Below are 17637 nucleotides of genomic sequence, written 5' to 3'. Positions count from 1 at the left end.
AACTGCCACGATCTTCGGGACCCTAAATTTCAAAATGGGGTTGCTCCATCATGATTCAGGCGATAAGAGCAACACAACTTGCCCAATGCCGGTACATCTAGCTCCTGGTACGCAGTCTATTGTGAACAGATTCGGAAAAGACCCGAGAATCTGAATAATTAATTTTTTGGGACTTTAGATGCGCCTGAGAACTTTGTTGGTGATTTCAGCTTCCACCAGTTCAACATGATACTCTCCGGTGCTTGTACGGGTATAACTTGCCTCGTAATATTCTCCATCATGGCTCGGCATGCAATGCATCTAAGTGACCCAAACCAACAGATCAAGTAAGTTACTTCTACCAAATCTTGAAACTAGTGTGTGTATGGTAAATAACGTTACTAAAGAAGACCACCTCCAGAATTATGAGAATTGCGGCATTGTTCCCATTATATTCGATCTGTTCGTTTCTTTTAATATGTTTTCCCAATGCGTATGTCTATCTAGTTGGATGGACGCTGGTTTTCCAAGGAATTGCATTATATTCTTTTTTGATGTTACTTTGTGATTTTCTTGCTCCGAACGATCGACACAGAGTTGAGTTTTTTGCATCTTTGAGGATCCCTCAAATGTACAACAAGAGCAAAACAACCGATGGTCTTTCCTGGTTGAAGGTGAGCTATTGAAAATCTTTTGAACTCACTCAATTGTAAAGTACCGACCCAGCTGACCCGATGTTCACACAGAGAACTTGGTTTTCCGTCCTTCAGTATCCATTCGTTACAGTCATTCTCGCCATCGCCCAAAGCATTACGCAGGCAGAGGGTACTTACTGTCTCGAAAGTCAAGATCGACACTTTGCGCATGTCTGGGTAAGACAGATAAGCCATCCAAGGAAGTTTTCCGTGTCTGACAATGCAATAGATTAGAGTGATAGGGATTATATCGCTCACCGTGGCAATGGTGGCTATCCTAAGATTCTACGGAAACCTCAAATCTCACATGAAAGAACATAAACCATTGCTTAAACTCCTAGCATTCAAGCTTATTGTCGGTCTTGAGTTCTTGGAAGAAGTGAGCACTCCTCTTTATTTCCATATACTACGTCTGATCAATAACTGACATACCAAAGATTATTTTCATGATCCTTGATTCTACAAGCGCTCTCGAACCAACCGATACTCTAAGCTATGCAGATACCAAGATTGGAATCCCTACACTAATCATCTGCCTTCAAGTGGTTCCCTTTGTATTCCTCTTCCACTATGCTTATTCCGTCAAACCCTACGAGGCATTGAGTACCAAAGGAGCTAGTGGCTCTCATCCATACCTTGCCGTGATCGATAGCGAGACTGGGCTTCCTCAAGGAAAACGTTATCAGGGTGGTCCTCTGGGGATATACGCATGGCTTATGCTCGTTAACCCTGTTGAGTTCTTCCGAGACATTTTCTCGACGTACGGGATGTTTCGGGATTATAAGTCGGCACAGATGGACACTTCTATGAATATGGATACACGATACTGATGAGGAAAATCATAGTGGCATCTTTTGATTCTTTTTGAGCCTCTGAGCGACTTTCTTCCACTTTTTTCTGTTTTTTTTTTTTGACATTGATTCCATACGAGCGACTTACCACTGCTATTACGATAAAATGCTAATAGCAGTCATTTTCAAAACCCCTATTGGCCTTAAAATTTTCTTATACAGACCTAATATTCTGCGTAGAATATAGACTACTTTGAAGCTTTTCTTTCTTCAATTCATCCCGATTCAATAGTAATTAGTCTACCTGTTGAAAGACTACTCCACATCGTTCTCAATTTCATTCTGGGGTTTTCCAGATAGACTCAAGAGGGTAGCTCCTTGTTCTAATTCTCAACTTCTTTTATTCAATTCTGTTTTTTTTTTTTCCAATTTCTCCTTTTCAATACCGATTTCAAAAATCACGAATACTTTATCCCGGATAGAACATTTGCCCTGCTGCTGCTGCTGTCACTCCTACCGTTCTCCTGCGACACTATATTCGCCAAAAAAAAAAAAACACGGAAGACTCTTACCTATTGTATTGGACAAGGAAGAACACATTTATTACACCCGTAGAAATCGGAAATCGCATGGACTGGCGTCCTGTTTCAAGGCTTCGGGGCTATGTTCCATTTTTCCAATACCCTGGAACAAGTCGGTCATTTCTTGGGAATTCCAAAGACAGCTTTGGTGGCCCCTGCAATATGGGGTATGGTTTATGGCTTGGTGTTGGCTCTCTCGGACTGCGAGGCGAAGTGAGATACTTCACTGACCCAGTTACCACGTTTGGGCTGGGATAGGGATAAAGATGAAGATTATGGTGTGGTCATGGACGTGCAGTGGTGGTGGTAGTGGCTCTGGGGGTGGTTGTGGGTGTGTCCTTTGTGGATGCCCTAGTTATTAGCGGCGTTTGATGTATTCGTCTTGGGAGGGACAACCTATCTTGAAAGATTGCGAACAAAGACACCCGGATTACCGGTACGGTAGTATCTTGGTTCCTCCATACCAATGAAGCAGCCAAGAATGAGTTGGATTCAAATACAATTGTTTGTTTCTGAAATGCAATCAATTATGTCCCTGATTTATGTTATCGTTGCTCAGACTTGCTAGTCCGGTATACAGTATATAAATTTTGCTCTTGGGCTACTACCTTATACTCCTTTCAAGTTGCTTTATGTAGTTTATAGAACCCACTTCGAAGCTTTTGAAAGATGCCGTCAATGGAAGACTTAGGATCTAAACTCTAGGTATATTTTCACAGGACACAGAGTTATCTACTAGATAAGGTACACGTGTGAATTGAAGACTTAGGAGTACACCACGCCATGAAAGTGCAGTACAGAATTCGAGGTTTCCAATTGATCCTTCATGACTATATTCCTAGCCAGTTATTCTAGCTCCAATTTACAACATCTTGATCGTGCGGTATGTTCGCCGTTCATAGAGCCGAATGCTTTCCTTTCTGATCAACCAGAGGCGAAGAATAATCCGGGTCATCCAGATCTAACATTTGGATCCGTCCCCTTGTCATATGCTCATCAGTCTGATTCTCAACCTGTTTTTGCATCCGTTCCTCTTCTCCAAACCCATCCTGACTATTGAGAGTATCGCGGGCAGTTGATGAATCACGGTCTTCCACGCCAGCTTCTTTTTCATTGTGAAGTCTCTCCTGCTCTTGTCGCTGATCCTCCTTTTCGAGAGCAGCTTCCTCACGTTCAACCTCACGAACATCGAGATCCTGCAACCCGATGGACGAAAGGATTCTTCCAAGCAAATATTGATAGCGAAGATGGCCGCTGATAATATCGCTCACGTCGAGATTCTCAACGCCTGGCACGTTTTCAACGGGCTGTAAGCCAGCGACACCAAGCTGAAGACTGCTTGTTCGGTAGAGGAAGGCCAGAACACTGTCATTTTCCGAGTAGACGTTGACAACTCGTCCACTCACGACGCTACGCACACGTCGCCAATGCTCATCATTTGATGGTGTTGGTGAGCCCATCAAGATCACATTCTCAACCAAGCCATATGCGCCTCTCTTTGATAAACTCTGTAGACACTGGAAGATCAAACGAGATCCCAGAGAGTATCCGTACAAAGTGACTGGTCGTTCGCCCTGCACCTTATCGATCAAAGCATCTGCGAGAACTTCACCGGCTTTATCAGCTCGGGCCTTGGCGACGCTGAATGGATTGTCGACAACGCCAGCGACTTTCATCAAGCCCATAGGAAGCATGACGGCACTCATGAGGGCTGAAAACACTGTACGTGTTAGAACTTCTCGTCCGGCAACAGACCACGCTGCACTAGTGACGAGCGTAGATATCGCATTTCCCAATTTCATCAAGGATTTTGTTTCCCAGCGCAGTGCAAATACCTCCGCCTCGTCACCGATGACTCTCCAAGGAACAACAAAATTTGATTCCTCTTTCAGCCATCCTGTGACTCCAATAGTCACTCTGAGTCGATGGTCTTGCTTGGCGGCTTCGGTGTCCTTCTCTGTTCGTTTCTGCGATGATCCTCGAATGGGAATGAAAGCAAAATCATCCACTTCCCGTGCATAATTGTCCATCATACGGCCAGTCATGCGACCTCCATAGGCACCGAACAGTCCACCCACAACAACACCACTTCCAGCTAGGGCACCCAAGTATCCGGCAGCTGCAGTAGCACCGAGTCCCAGGCCACCCATGACTGTTCCGAGTCCGGCGGCTACCAATGGCGCAGCAAGTCCGCCTGTAAGTCCTATCAGAGCGGCACCAGCAACCGAAGCAATTCCAACTTTCCATTTCCGAGAATTATCCTTTTTATTCGCTTGTGGTTTACCTTCGGGCTCCGATGAAAGTGCCAAAGCAGTATCAAGAAGGCCACGGGCAACCTTGACTTCATCCTGATTTAGAATCTCAAGATCGATCCCAAAGCTAGCTGAGACATGAAGGAGTAAAACTCGAGAGTAGGCGCTGTAATGCTTCAGACTGAGTAATAATAGGAGAAGCGAATGTAGGATGAGTAGTCTAGTTGCCTTTGGAAGATGGACCAGTGGGGTTTCCAATGGATGGAAGATCTCACACAGCTTCTCTATCCTCTTGTGATCTTCATCCAATTTGAGGTCCTCAGACTCAGCCGGTGATGGTTTGCCTTTTTCCTTCTGTTCATTCTCAGCGTCTTTATTGACAACTTCACCAATTCGCAACAATACAGCATCTCTCCAATCTTCAAAATGGGACAATGCAATTCCCCTAGCACGAGGTGGGAAAATGGCCTTTGCAGGAGCAGGTTTTCTTTTCACTGCCTTGTCTGGGGATGAAGTAGTTTGCTGTTCCTGGGGTCTCGGGGGCATGGATGGCACAGACTCATCATTTTCTCCACGATCCGGTGTTTGATCTGGAGATAATTCATTTTCGGATGCCTGTCTGGGAGTATCGAATACCTCCAAAAGGCGAGTACGCATTGACTCTGCTATTTCAGCCACCAATACTGTGAGGTCCGCTCGTTGCGAACGGTCGAGAATTGACGTCAGATCTTGGCCATCATTTGCTTCGGATTCATCGGGTTGTTTCGAATCGAACAAGGCCGCACGTTTTCTTTGAGGTTTTTAAACATGGTTTCTGGCCATTTAGAGCTTGTTATATGACCAATTGGCTTCGGGTTTCTTTACTTTTCAATTTCTTGTTAGAAATTGGGGAGTTGACAAGAGAAGAGAGAAGAAGGGAGGAGGGGCGATGCTTGGATGGGGCCGAGGAGGCTCTTGGCACACGCACGTTTAGATCTGCAAACAGTCACGAAAGCCTTGAAATTGGGTTATTTCAACGATTATAATTATTTAAACTGTAGGCTCGAACTTGGTGAATAATGCCATATATTAAAAAAGTATTCTACATCTACTCGATCACATCTCTGGCGGTGATATTTCCAAGCTCAAATGATCCACTCGGCTCTATAGTATAAGAAGCTACTGTATAGCCCCGGCTTAATTCATGTGATGTCCAGGTTCAATTCGCTTTTCAATGGGTATTCTATCTTACATTATTATACATATTAGTGCCTTTGCCTGTTAGTGTTGATATTCCAGCAAACATGCAGAAAATATCATCATGAGACAGCGAATACAGCTAGGAGGCCGATTCGCCGCCAACACTTGACCCAGTCTCGACGACAAAATATGGCCCCTTCGTCCTGGAAGCAGATTTTAGTGCATCTCCATCCCATATAGACTCTTCCACTCGTTGCGTCTTTTCCTCTTCAATCCGCTGAATACGTTTCCTCCTTCCACTAACACGTTCTTTCGCCAAGGCATCTTTAAGACGGTCCAATCCAATACTCGTCTCTTTATAGGCAGCCAGGGTCTCGTCACGAATGCTGCATAGCGGTTCGACATCTGTTGTATCGACGCTTTGCATTTCCTTGACGAAATGGATCTGGGATTCAAGTGTCTCTAACATAGATCTTTCTTCCTCCTCAGTAGCTGGTGAGGGGAGGGCCGCGAGTCGAAGTAGATGGTGAAGTTGTTTCGAAGTTATTGATGATGTAGGCGATCGAGAGGTTGTATCAGGGAGAAGAGAACGAACAGACCAGCTGGGCTCTGAAAGAATTGACGTGATATCGCTGCCTTGAGGTTTGGAGGAATAGCGGCGCAGCATGCATGGACAGCGGGCCACAGACCGCGTGACTACGCGGACTGGCAACATGATGACAGGCAGTTATGCAGCTGATAGTATCCCAACTATAGAGAAGCACAGCGCAACCGAAAGAATCCCCGGTGGTTCCAACTTCCAACTCAAAGGGAGAATTTGATTTGGAGGAATTGCGACGCCGCAAAAACAAGTTGACCGCCCGCCGCGTGGGACCGCCGATCAGTCGAGTTTCCCCGTCGAACGATAAACCCCAACTCCAACCTTAGGAAACCCTCCTCCTTTCAACAACCTTCTTGTTGTTTTTGCCCTCTCGCTCGTGAAACATCATCATAATGTCTCACGATCCTCGTGTTCTCCTGCAAAAAGTGAGTTCTTCTCTATACCTTACCCAATCTGGCCAGCTTTGAAGCCAGGCAATGACGAAATCGCAGAACTAATCATATATCCCACTTTGCGCATGTCTAGGCCGATAAAGCTCTCTCCGGCGCATCGAGCGGCTGGAGTCTTTTCGGTGGACGCCAGGAAAAATACGAAAATGCCATCGATCTTTACAAGGAAGCTGGAAATGCCTTCCGGGCCCAGGATATGGGTATGGCCTCCCCCGCGTTTGCCACGTCTGTCCCAAACCGTCCATCAGTTGAGGGCTAATGAGCGATGCGTTGTGATATAAATAGACAAGGAAGCCGGTATGGCCTACGAAAAGGCAGCCTCCATAGAAGAAACCAAGGTCGAAGAACCCCTCGACGCCGCCAACACACTCCAAGATGCGTTCAAGGCCTACGGCAAGACGAGCCCCGAGGATGCTGCTCGAGTCCTACAGAAGGCCATCGGCTTCTACCTTCTAAAGAACCCTCGTCGGGCTGCGACACAGCTCCAGTCTCTTGCGAAGCATTATGAAGAGCTCATGGGAGATGAACAGCAGGCGATGGACGCATATCAGAGAGCCGCAAAGTTATTTGAGAAGGACAATGCGCAAGCGTATGGATCACCCCAAGTTCTATTATTTTCCACTTTCAGGTTTCCCATATATACTAATCTGGATCAAATTTGTAGGCTTGCGAATAAGAATTGGCAAAAGGTGGGAGAATTGGGTGCTCTATCAGCGGATTATCCAAGCGCCATCGATGCCTTCATCAGAGTTGCTTCCGATCCAAATGGACCTTATCCCGGTCATTATACGCAGATGTTCTTCAACGCTATTCTTTGCATGTTTGCTGAAATGGTAAATTTATAATTGGACATCTGCTTTGCCTTGAATGACATCCGCTAACCAATTTAATTTTAGGATCTGCCGGGTGTTCGTAATGCCCTAGAGAAATATCAGGATCCGGGCAGATACCCTCATTTCGCCGGTTCAAATGAGTGCAGATTCCTTTCCCACATGTATGATATTCTCTCCACCCCCACAGAAGACCAGGCGAAACTGTTCCACGGGCTGGTAGATGGAGCACAGGGTCGTGGCTCGAAGGAAACTCGTTCCCAGTTCCCCGTTATGTTGGCCCCTTTCAACGATTGGCGACAGATTATGATTACTCGGGTCTATAGAAAGATCCCTGACTCCCCCGCTGCCCCTGCCCCTGGCGCTAGCGCTACGACTACAGCTGAGGACGTGGAGGAAGATTTCTCCTAGATGGAAATTTTGTTTATTTTTGTCTTTTGATTCCCTGCCTGTGTTGAGTGAGATTCTCTACCGGGATATTCGCGATTTTCCTCTCTTGTTCTTCCTTCAAACATATAGTTCTATTGGTTTCATTCAGCATGGACAGTGCGTTTTATCATGGCATTTGGTCCTGATTAAGACGCTGTAATGGCCAACGCTTTTTTGAAACTAGATGATGAATTTCAAAGACACCAAGTCTGTCAAGCGCATAACAATCGAAGCACCGATAACAATGGGATCGATGGTTGTATGTGACGAGAAGCCATGATTACCACGTCCGAAATACGTACACCAAATGTATCTGCGGCTGTAAGAAAAGAGCCTTCACGAATACTGACTGTTCCAGGTCGAATGGGCATGTCACCAAGTGTAAGAGTCAAGCTCTGAGTACTATTAAGCCGCTGCAGAAGCCCTACACGTTCTTGCGGTCTGACACAACTACCAAAGCAGTTACCACAAGAATAATTACTACTAGGAACCAGTTTAGAAGCAAGTTTCTGACTTGTGCTGTTAGGGGAACTCAACCTCGACGGGACTAACCTAGATGCAAGGATATTATCGTAATCTTACCATCTTTGTTGCCATGAGAATCGAGCCCCAGCCACTTAAGTAAGGTATGGAGTCGCTTCGGAGTCGTGATGTCGATTGGGGAAAGTATGGTGATATCTTGGTTCCACATATCTGAGCGACTTTGTTTCCTTTTTCTCTGTTCTTTGTGGCATTTACTCCATGCGAGCGACTTACTCATACTACATATGACCACCAACAATAAACACTTACATGGACTATATCGATCTGATCTTATACTACTTCCGGGCATACTGTGAGTAAGGGTAACTAAATGTACGTTCAATGAAGAACAGTCCTTCAATGCATTAATTGGATAATTTGGACACTCTTTACATAGTACAATAGACTGCAGATCCGAACGAACATCGAAGTTGCACTAGTGCAGAATATTGCCTATACAGTACTAGTATTCATTGGCAGCACCTTTTGAGGTAGAGATGCTTGATGGGGCGGAACCTTCCAAGAGTCTTTATACTACCAAGGAAGCACCTATTGCACATTATTACAATCATTCACACGGGAAGATATGCAGTGAAGATCCTTCATAAAGATGAGATCCTGGGCATTTGTACTAAGATCAGCCAGCTCAACGTATGCCAAGAGAATTCCCTATATCACGGCGGAGCGAAAGTGCGAGCTTGGCTCGTTGCCAAATTTGGCCCCATGCTGAAGTGATCTTGAAAGAATGGATTCGTCCATAGCTTGGCGCCCAGGCTGCAGAGGGATTAGCAGACCAATATTCTTTTTCTATAAGGCGAATTACATAGTATATCCATCGGAAGCTTGCGGGCTCCCACGTTACAGAATGTAGATCTCTGGGTGGATATGAGGAACTAGAACAAACATCATACTAGCGGGCCTTGAAGGCCAAGATATCGCGATATTTAACGAAAATAAGTCGTCCCGACAGCCTGAGTGACATCATTTCAAGGGCCGGTTTCAGGGCAGTATCTCGAGATAGAGTGAGTAGTTATATGGGTATAGTGAACATCTATGTATACCTATACAGATAGGTATCTGAATGTGTTGCAAAAATGTATATAAAGAAGCACTCGAAGCCACCTTTTTTCCTTGGCCATCCAACGATCAGAAACAAACGCTGAACAACACTTCTGAGCTCAGACTTTGTCTATTTACCTATCAGCACTTCATGATGAAGACCAGCTTTGTACTCCTCACAGCAGTCCTCAATGGGCTAGCAGTCGCTGACTACAGAGAGGGTAACACTTCCTTCATCTGTGAGAGAAGTGATGCTAGCCCTTATCTGCATAACGTGAATGAAATGATTGACAATCTCAATGATGCGCCAGTAGGCGAGAATCTCTGTAACCCCGGGCCTGAAAATGGCTGTGGAGAGACGAACACTGGTTATTCCGGCAGTGGAGGCGCTGCATTCATGGTCTGTGGCCCTGGAATGCGAGTACGTAGTGAAAATCTCTCATCGACGACTTAGAATGGTTGTGCTAAATTATGAAAACAGTGCTCTGGTGACCCTGGGGGTGTCCCCTGTGCTGGAGGATCTTGCGGTGGAATAGCTGCTAAACAGGCTGGTCCCTATTTTGAATCACTTCGTGATGAATGCCAGGGACCGGACTCCGAGGGGGATATTCGAGTTGGAGGGCGAGTCCGCTTCGAAGTTCCTGATGATGCGGGTGTTGATCCTGATGAGCTCAAGCTCTTCTCGAAACCTGGTTAAAGTCAAGACTTGGTTTTACTAGGCTTGGATCTTGGCAAGTGGTAGGAAAGTAAAGGGGCATGACCATATCAATGATTACCGACTGGTCACGCAGAGGGAATCTCATACGCTACTTTGTGATATGGCTAAGTATACTGTATTTACTCCCACTACTTCACTCCGAAACCAAACAACTTCTCTTAGAAGAGGTCTTCTACAATCAGAGATTGTTGCTTCTGTCCTACGATACTGTATTTATTGCAAAAACTAAAGCCCGTGTACCACTTTGAAGGGCCCCAGGAAAAACGATGTTGCCACTAGTATCGTCTGTGTAGTATTTTGTATGAATGCAAGGGTACTTTCCAAGGTACCTACTAGGTATGTAGTACCTTTAGTGCTAAGGTATAGCAGAGAAAATCGTGATTCATTATCGAAACGTCTCAAGTCTATTTACTTTTATAGATATATCATGACGCCAAAAATATCCTATCCTACGAACAAATAGCAGGATCAGTCCTCGGTAGTCCCGAGTCATATTTCTAGATCCCAGTTCATCCATCTCATACACAAAATCAATCAATCATAAAGGCCTCAACTAACCTACGCATCAATCTCCTCCAAAGCCCGAGCAGGACGAGGGAAAACGCGCTTGTAGAGACTAATACCCACAGAATCTTGTGGGTTGATCTTCGCATCAAAAGTAGCCTTGAAGTAACCATGTGTACCAAGACTTTCCTTGATATAACCACTACGGCCACGACGAGTCCATAATTGAAGGGCCTTGAACCACTGGATATCCTCGGCATTGAAGAACATATACCGAACGGTAACGACCTTCTTGTGGATCTTGTAAGGGTGGCCAGTGAGAATGGCACGCTTGGCAACAACACGGTTTTGGTCAGGTGCAATGACGGTACCGGTACCGACGAGCTCAAGTCGATCGAGGCTGAATGGGTCGACATCAGCGGTGTCAAGGACCTCCGGATCCGCCTCGGCTTGCTTGTTCTTGAAAACAAGGATCGGAACAGCACCCCAGGTCATGGGTCCAATCCAAGTCGCGATGGCGCTGCGGCCGGGGTGCAGGAATCGGTCGAATTTGTGAACGTTGTTGGGAGTGTTGTCACCAGCGGAGAAGATGGGCTTCACAGCCATTCGGCGAGCACCGACTTGTACAATGAGTTCCTCCTTAGACTTGATAGGTTTCTCGACACTGGAGTTCAGGGTCAGGTTGACGTTGACGACTGTGTTCTTGTGCTCGTGTCGTAGTAGGGAGAACAATGCGAAGGGCTGGGCTTTCTGGCGCAGAGCGGTGGGCACTGCACGCAGGTGAATATCGACTCGGATACCGGGGTTCACACCACCAGCCAGGGCCTCACGAAGAACACGGTTCTTTGTGCCCTTGTAATCGCCGAATTGCAGCAGGCGTCGCCAGTCTTCCGGCTCGAACGGACGATCCTCGGACTTTTCCCAAGGACTGATCTTCAAGTTCTTCAGACCTCGGAAACGAGCGAGGCGCTCTCTAGCCAATACGTTGGGGTGCAATTCGATCTCGTCGGGGAATTCAAGATCCTCTTCAGCCTCCGTTTTGCGGCTGGCGCGGTATTCGGCCAGCTCTTGCGCCTCATCCTCGGGGGATGGGTCAAGGAACATCTCGGATTGCGGGTATTCAGTGCCACCGCCCTCGGTCATGGCGTCTTGGTTGTCGGGGAAGATACCATCTTCAGGTGCGCCGCTTGTGTCCATCTCCATCTCCTCATCTTCGTCCTCCATGTCAGATCCGGAGTCGGAAACATCCGCAACATACCAAGCAGATTGGTATTCGGAGGTACCCTTTGGCAGTCGCTTGGGCTTAGCGGGAATGTGTGAATCATCGTCAGAGAAGTAGTGGTGGTCATCAAGTAAGACACCCTTGCGCTCAGTGTCAGCCATGGAAACAACGTCGTCATCCTCCATCTCAATTTCTTCCGGTGCGACAGTGGCCATATCATCCTGGTCTGCGGTAGGAGCGTCCAAGACCTGCGTGGTCTCGTTGGCATCAACGGCCATTGCATCATCTCGCTTACCCTTCGTAGTAGGCAGAGGAGCGGCAGTGATTGAGTCAATTTGGAAATCTCCCCATCCAGGAATATGAGCAATACGGTCAGCCTTCAGACCGTGACCGCGAACAACACCGGTAACAACAACATCATCCACCACCTCTGAGCTAGCCTCTGGCCACTGGACATTCTCAATGAACATCCAGCTACGCTCATCACGCCACCGGATACCCTTGGGGGTCGCAGTACAGAGGGACCGAATAGCATTGGAGCACTCCTGTCGCGAATCCAGAGACATGACTTTCTCGACAGTTGGGAAGAAATGGTTGACGAAAGACTTAAGTGAGGAGGCAACCTGAGGACGCTTTTTGGCAGGGTTGATTTTATCAAGACCCTGAACCACACTGACAACATTGGAGATACCCTGACTCTCGATAGAGCGCAGCAAAAGTTCACCCTCTTCCTCCACTTCGACCTCAGAAGAGACAACCAAAACCACGAAATCAGCCATACGGCACACATCCAAAGCACTGATCAGGTCATATTTGGCGGGGATGTAAAGCAGACTCTGCTTAAATCGATCAATTCGTACTCGGGTAGCACTTTCGGCGGCAATCTCAGCAGAGATATCGACACTTTCATTCAGGGCGCGAATGGCAGCAGTAACATCGATATCGACGGAGAGAGGGACGATAGCAACATGTCGTGGGGCACCATTCTGACCGGAGAAGATACTCGTCGCTTGAGCTTTCTCCTGGTGCTTCAGCTGTTGTCTTTGGCGGGCTTGGTTGCGACGGTCTAGCTTGGACTTGAGCTGTTGGTGGGGGGGTTTTGCGAGTGCCCCGCTCCTCGATTTTTCCTAGAAAAAGTGTCAGTAGACGCATTACTGAGTTGCAGTAAGAGTATTATATCCCGAATAGTGCTATACCTTTTTGCTGGTCCTTCAGAGCACTCTTAGAGGCATGCTTGCTCTTGTAAGGCTTGTGGGAGACCTTGGTGGTCGAACGGTGATGATGCACCTGGGTGGGCGCCATATTGGCACTAGACCCTTTAAAACGAAAAGGAAGAGAGTCCAGCTTGGAAGAATCAAGACAGACTCCTTGAATGGACTAATCCACAAATATTTAAAAGAAAAAAGACACCAAACTGGAAAGAAAATCCCACCACCAAAAGAGAAAATTGGGCGATAAGAAAAAACAAAAATTCGAAGTGGAGGATAAGCGAGCGGTGAGCGCCATTTCTTGGCACAATTTTTCAGCCTCGAAAAAAAGTGAGCGTCTCCGCTTTCCAACGTCCAAGTTTTTCTTATTTGGTTTGGCTTGGAGGTTGTTCAACAAATTTCGACAAGATGGCTGGTTCTGCTTCCGATAAGGCAGTAATGTCGTCTGAGGATCGTGAGGCTAAGCTACGTCTGGCTGAGGCTCAGAAAAAATATGGACGTGGCAAAGCTCCTTCAATGAAGAACATTCGCGACAAGAAGCTCCGCAGCAACCTGAAACTTCAGGAAGAGAAGCACAAAAATGCAATGCTACAGGCTAAGGATGCGGAGATTCTGTTGGAGCATGAAGCCGGATTCCTCGAGCCCGAGGGCGAATTGGAGAAAACCTACAAGGTTCGACAAGACGAGATCAAAGAAAGCGTTGGACTGGAGACGGCGAAAAAAGGCTTCGAGCTACGACTCAACGACTTTGGACCCTATCGCATGGACTATACTCGAAATGGACGCAATCTGCTACTCGCAGGACGAAAGGGACATGTTGCGACGATGGATTGGCGTGATGGCAAATTGGGCTGCGAACTTCAATTGAACGAGACTGTCCGCGATGCGCGCTGGCTACACAACAACCAATTCTTTGCAGTTGCACAAAAGAAATACGTCTACATCTATGATCATAATGGTGTTGAGATTCACTGTTTGAACAAGCATTTGGAACCGCTTTTCCTTGAGTTTCTTCCATACCACTTCCTCCTTGCCAGTGCTGTATGTTATCCTTTTCTTTTTACCGCAAACACACACTTTCTCTGGGCCTTGCGAACTAACATATGCAATAGGGAATCAGCGGTTTCCTGAAGTACACTGATACATCCACTGGCCAAACGGTTGCCGAATTACCTACACGTTTAGGACGCCCTACCTCTCTCTGCCAGAACCCACACAACGCTATTCTGCACACTGGACACCAAAATGGAACCGTCACATTATGGTCACCCAACTCACAAACTGCACTTGTTAAGGCGCAAGTCCACCGCGGACCCGTGCGATCTCTTGCAGTCGATCGTCAGGGCCGCTACATGGTCTCAACAGGTCAGGACCAGAAGATGAATGTCTGGGATATTCGTATGTTCCGAGAGGTACATTCATATTCTTGCTACCAGCCCGGTGCTTCTGTATCTATCAGTGACCGCGGTCTGACCGCAGTGGGCTGGGGTACTCAGGTCAGCGTGTGGCGTGGCTTGTTCGATGCCGCCGTCGCTGATCAAGGCAAGGTGAACAGTCCGTACATGGCCTGGGGTGGAGATGGACAACGCATTGAGAATCTCCGCTGGTGCCCATACGAAGATGTGTTAGGTGTAGGTCACGACCAAGGATTCGCAAGTCTTATCGTCCCTGGTGCTGGTGAGCCCAACTTCGACTCACTGGAGGCCAACCCATACGAAAACACCAAGCAGCGCCAGGAGGCTGAGGTTCACTCGTTGCTCACCAAACTGCAACCTGATATGATCTCTCTTGACCCGAACGTCATTGGTAAGCTTGATACCATCAGTGACAAGAAGGTCCAAGAGGCTCGTAATCTTGACCACCGTCCGGCGGATCATATGGAGAAGCTTAAGAACCGTGGTCGAGGCCGCAACAGTGCTCTCCGGAAATATCTTCGTAAGAAGGGTCGTGGCAATGTTATTGATGAGAAGAGACTCAAGGCCGAGGCTCTGCGCAAGGAACATCATGCGCGTACCAAGGAGAAACTCCGCAAAGAGCGCGAGGACCTGGGACCTGCTCTGGGTCGATTCGCCGCGAAGAAGGATTCTTGATTGTATTTCTTCATTTTTCTTTCTACGGACACTATCCAGATACCCAGCCATGGCTTTCATTGTTTAACTTTCTTAATTTCCTTTGTTTCAAAAGTGAGATACGTTTGAAGTCCTCGGTGATCACAGCATTTCAGGCGTTGAAAACGGGAGGGAAAAATGCGTTGATCATGTTTCTATACAACTATTTATTTCTTCATTTCTTGTATAGAATTCTTTGTCTTTAGCAACCGGCACTCAAAAGCAAAAGATTATCACTTGTACTATCTAACTCGTCTCATGTTGAAGGTTCCTTCCAACCATAAAATAGAATTCCAACTTTAGCTCCATTCCTACCTAGGATGAAAATGCTGTGATCACCGAGGGCTTCTAGAGTACTAGGGCCTACCTTGACCCAAGTACTCTAGTACATCATCTTGAAGCTATAAACCACCATCTACTCATCCACACTTCCCGAACCACGCTGAGCACCATCCTTCCACCGCTGCAAGCTAAGCTCATAAGCTCCACTTCCCTTCCAGGCACTAATAATCAAATTAACAATATGATCCAATCCCTTTCCATCCTTAACAACCGCAAAAACAGTCGGACCATCCTCCCTCATCTTCGCCGCATCCCGTTCCATAACCTTAAGATCCGCCCCAACAGCCTCAGCAAGATCAATCTTATTCACAACCAATAGATCAGACCCCGTAATACCTGGTCCACCCTTCCGAGGAACCTTATCACCACCCGCAACGTCAATAACGTAGATGATGAAGTCCGCCAGTTCACGCGAGTAGTTGGCGGCGAGATTATCGCCTCCGGACTCGATTAGGAGTAAGTCTGTTTGGAATTGGCGTTGGAGATTTTGTAGAGCGAGGAGATTGGCGCTGATATCTTCACGAACGGCGGCGTGAGGACATCCGCCTGTTTCGATGGCGCGGATTCGAGATGGAGCGAGGGCTTTGTGGCGGGTTAGGAATTCGGCGTCCTCACTGTTTTATCGTGTTAGTTTAGGACATATTGCTAGTATTGATACTCTGCGTCTTAGTATAATACTGTGTGTTTCATGGTAATGCAGTAACAACACCTATACTAGGGTATCCATGTAGAAGTATCATACCGGGTAAAGATATCGTTGGTAACAGCTGCAATGTTATATTCATCACGAAGAGCCTGGCAAAGAGCCTTCATTAGAGCAGTCTTGCCAGATCCCACCGGTCTAAATAAATTATATTGTTAATATAATATTCTGCCAGGTAGCAAAGAGTAACAACGCCATGGATTAGATCAAATATGACCCATCCTCAATCATTTGGATGCTATCTCTTTCTAGGATCTCAACTCAAGAAATGATGATTGAAAAACATACCCTCCAATACCAATGGTAAAAGCACGATCTTTCCAATCACGACCTTCAATCAACGGCATTTCACGATTGAGGTATGAACCCGGACCATCGAGAATATCATGAGAGTGACCGTGACCATTGAAAGGGTCATCGTGCGAGTGACTAATGCCAGTATCGTGGGAATGAGTGTGCGACATGATGGGCGTAACAACAAAATAAAAATATAAAAGAATCAAACTAGAATGAGTGGGAAGACTTTCAAAGAAAAAAGTTCGGGGAAGCGAAGAGGGGCAAGTTCAAGCAAGGGCGATTTTATGTGGGGAATCAATCACCTCGCGATAACGCGGCAATGCCGAGACTTTATCAAAAGCTGGCCGATGCCGAGCGGAGGTCGCCGGCTCGGCCAAGTGTAAAAGTTCAGAACTTGGTTTGGAAGTAATTGTTGGATATTTCAGTGATATCTACCAATTATTGCATCTAATTTGTTGTCGTTGTTGTGGATGTTTTTTTGTTTACAGAATTGCACATGTTGCTGATATGTATGGATTCGTCAAAAAAATAATTGCGGCAAAACAATGAGCCCCCGATAGGGAAATCATCAAAGAATTCAAAACTCATGACCCAAAAAGGGGGGAAGTCAAAGGAAAACCCTTTCCAAAAAATGCACGCAGACGGAGCTCCAGAGAAATAAATAAGCCTGACGCCATTGCAATCGCCAACACGGATATCAAGGATTCGGCCAAATCATCCAGGCCCTCAACAAGAGAAGGGGGGAAAGAGGATAGTAATAAGGAAGTGAAAAAGAAAATCACAGTAAATGGGGAGGCAAAAACGCCTCCGTACAAGATCAATATCAATCCAGAAATCGTCAAACCCTAGTTGCATAGGAAAGAGAGGGTTTGGAGAGTAGAGCTGGTAACAAAAAAACATGCAGATTCAAGGCAATGATTCCAAGCCAACCAAAGAAACGCTGAAAAGGTAGGAGCAGGTAGAGTACATTAGAATCGGAGTTGAATGGGGGAAACCGCTGTGGATAGTTGTCCACAAGTCTACTCCCAGAGGCACGGTTTCCAAAAGATGGTGTCAAGGAAGAAGACACTTTGGACAATAATTATACCCCGTCATAGGTATGGTTTAACGTCAGAGCCGAAAAAAAAGGAGAGAAGGGAAGCAGAAGTTCCCTTCGAGGGGTGCAAGC

At 46.6% G+C, this 17637-nt stretch overlaps 8 protein-coding genes across 8 annotated transcripts; 4 read left to right on the top strand and 4 right to left on the bottom strand.

Annotated features, from left to right (window-relative positions):
• Positions 1-34: 34 nt before the first annotated feature.
• Positions 35-1504, top strand: N7469_009894 (OSTA/TMEM184 family protein; the record flags this gene model as incomplete). Its single annotated transcript, XM_056648799.1, has 6 exons — positions 35-107; positions 179-326; positions 401-653; positions 726-851; positions 904-1053; positions 1112-1504. The coding sequence occupies 6 exons, from the start codon at positions 35-37 to the stop codon at positions 1502-1504; spliced, it is 1143 nt and encodes a 380-aa protein (XP_056495930.1).
• Positions 1505-2942: 1438 nt separating this feature from the next.
• N7469_009893 (DUF726 domain protein) lies at positions 2943-4955 on the bottom strand (the record flags this gene model as incomplete). The annotated part of the gene is made up of 1 exon (XM_056648798.1): positions 2943-4955. The coding sequence occupies one exon, from the start codon at positions 4953-4955 to the stop codon at positions 2943-2945; it is 2013 nt and encodes a 670-aa protein (XP_056495929.1).
• Positions 4956-5616: 661 nt separating this feature from the next.
• N7469_009892 (Asp-tRNA(Asn)/Glu-tRNA(Gln) amidotransferase subunit GatC) lies at positions 5617-6192 on the bottom strand (the record flags this gene model as incomplete). The annotated part of the gene is made up of 1 exon (XM_056648797.1): positions 5617-6192. One exon carries the CDS (start codon positions 6190-6192, stop codon positions 5617-5619), a length of 576 nt encoding a protein of 191 aa, XP_056495928.1.
• A 278-nt stretch (positions 6193-6470) lies between these two features.
• sec17 (alpha-soluble NSF attachment protein SEC17) lies at positions 6471-7768 on the top strand (the record flags this gene model as incomplete). The annotated part of the gene is made up of 5 exons (XM_056648796.1): positions 6471-6503; positions 6604-6727; positions 6813-7116; positions 7192-7360; positions 7424-7768. 5 exons carry the CDS (start codon positions 6471-6473, stop codon positions 7766-7768), a joined length of 975 nt encoding a protein of 324 aa, XP_056495927.1.
• Positions 7769-9521: 1753 nt separating this feature from the next.
• N7469_009890 (uncharacterized protein) lies at positions 9522-10064 on the top strand (the record flags this gene model as incomplete). Its single annotated transcript, XM_056648795.1, has 2 exons — positions 9522-9788; positions 9849-10064. The coding sequence occupies 2 exons, from the start codon at positions 9522-9524 to the stop codon at positions 10062-10064; spliced, it is 483 nt and encodes a 160-aa protein (XP_056495926.1).
• Positions 10065-10643: 579 nt separating this feature from the next.
• N7469_009889 (small subunit rRNA maturation protein TSR1) lies at positions 10644-13113 on the bottom strand (the record flags this gene model as incomplete). The annotated part of the gene is made up of 2 exons (XM_056648794.1): positions 10644-12877; positions 13008-13113. 2 exons carry the CDS (start codon positions 13111-13113, stop codon positions 10644-10646), a joined length of 2340 nt encoding a protein of 779 aa, XP_056495925.1.
• Positions 13114-13427: 314 nt separating this feature from the next.
• Positions 13428-15109, top strand: N7469_009888 (WDR46/Utp7 family protein; the record flags this gene model as incomplete). Its single annotated transcript, XM_056648793.1, has 2 exons — positions 13428-14060; positions 14132-15109. 2 exons carry the CDS (start codon positions 13428-13430, stop codon positions 15107-15109), a joined length of 1611 nt encoding a protein of 536 aa, XP_056495924.1.
• A 433-nt stretch (positions 15110-15542) lies between these two features.
• On the bottom strand, positions 15543-16636 carry N7469_009887 (urease accessory protein UreG; the record flags this gene model as incomplete). Its single annotated transcript, XM_056648792.1, has 3 exons — positions 15543-16083; positions 16212-16310; positions 16461-16636. The coding sequence occupies 3 exons, from the start codon at positions 16634-16636 to the stop codon at positions 15543-15545; spliced, it is 816 nt and encodes a 271-aa protein (XP_056495923.1).
• Positions 16637-17637: the final 1001 nt, after the last annotated feature.

The sequence above is a fragment of the Penicillium citrinum genome (assembly GCF_028827155.1).
Source record: "Penicillium citrinum strain IBT 23319 chromosome Unknown utg000009l:1.0-4274883.0:1.0-4276374.0, whole genome shotgun sequence".
Classification (NCBI taxonomy): Eukaryota; Fungi; Ascomycota; class Eurotiomycetes; order Eurotiales; family Aspergillaceae; genus Penicillium; species Penicillium citrinum.
The sequence above is the reverse complement of the archived record's forward strand: the minus strand, read 5'-3'. Positions and strand labels throughout refer to the sequence as shown.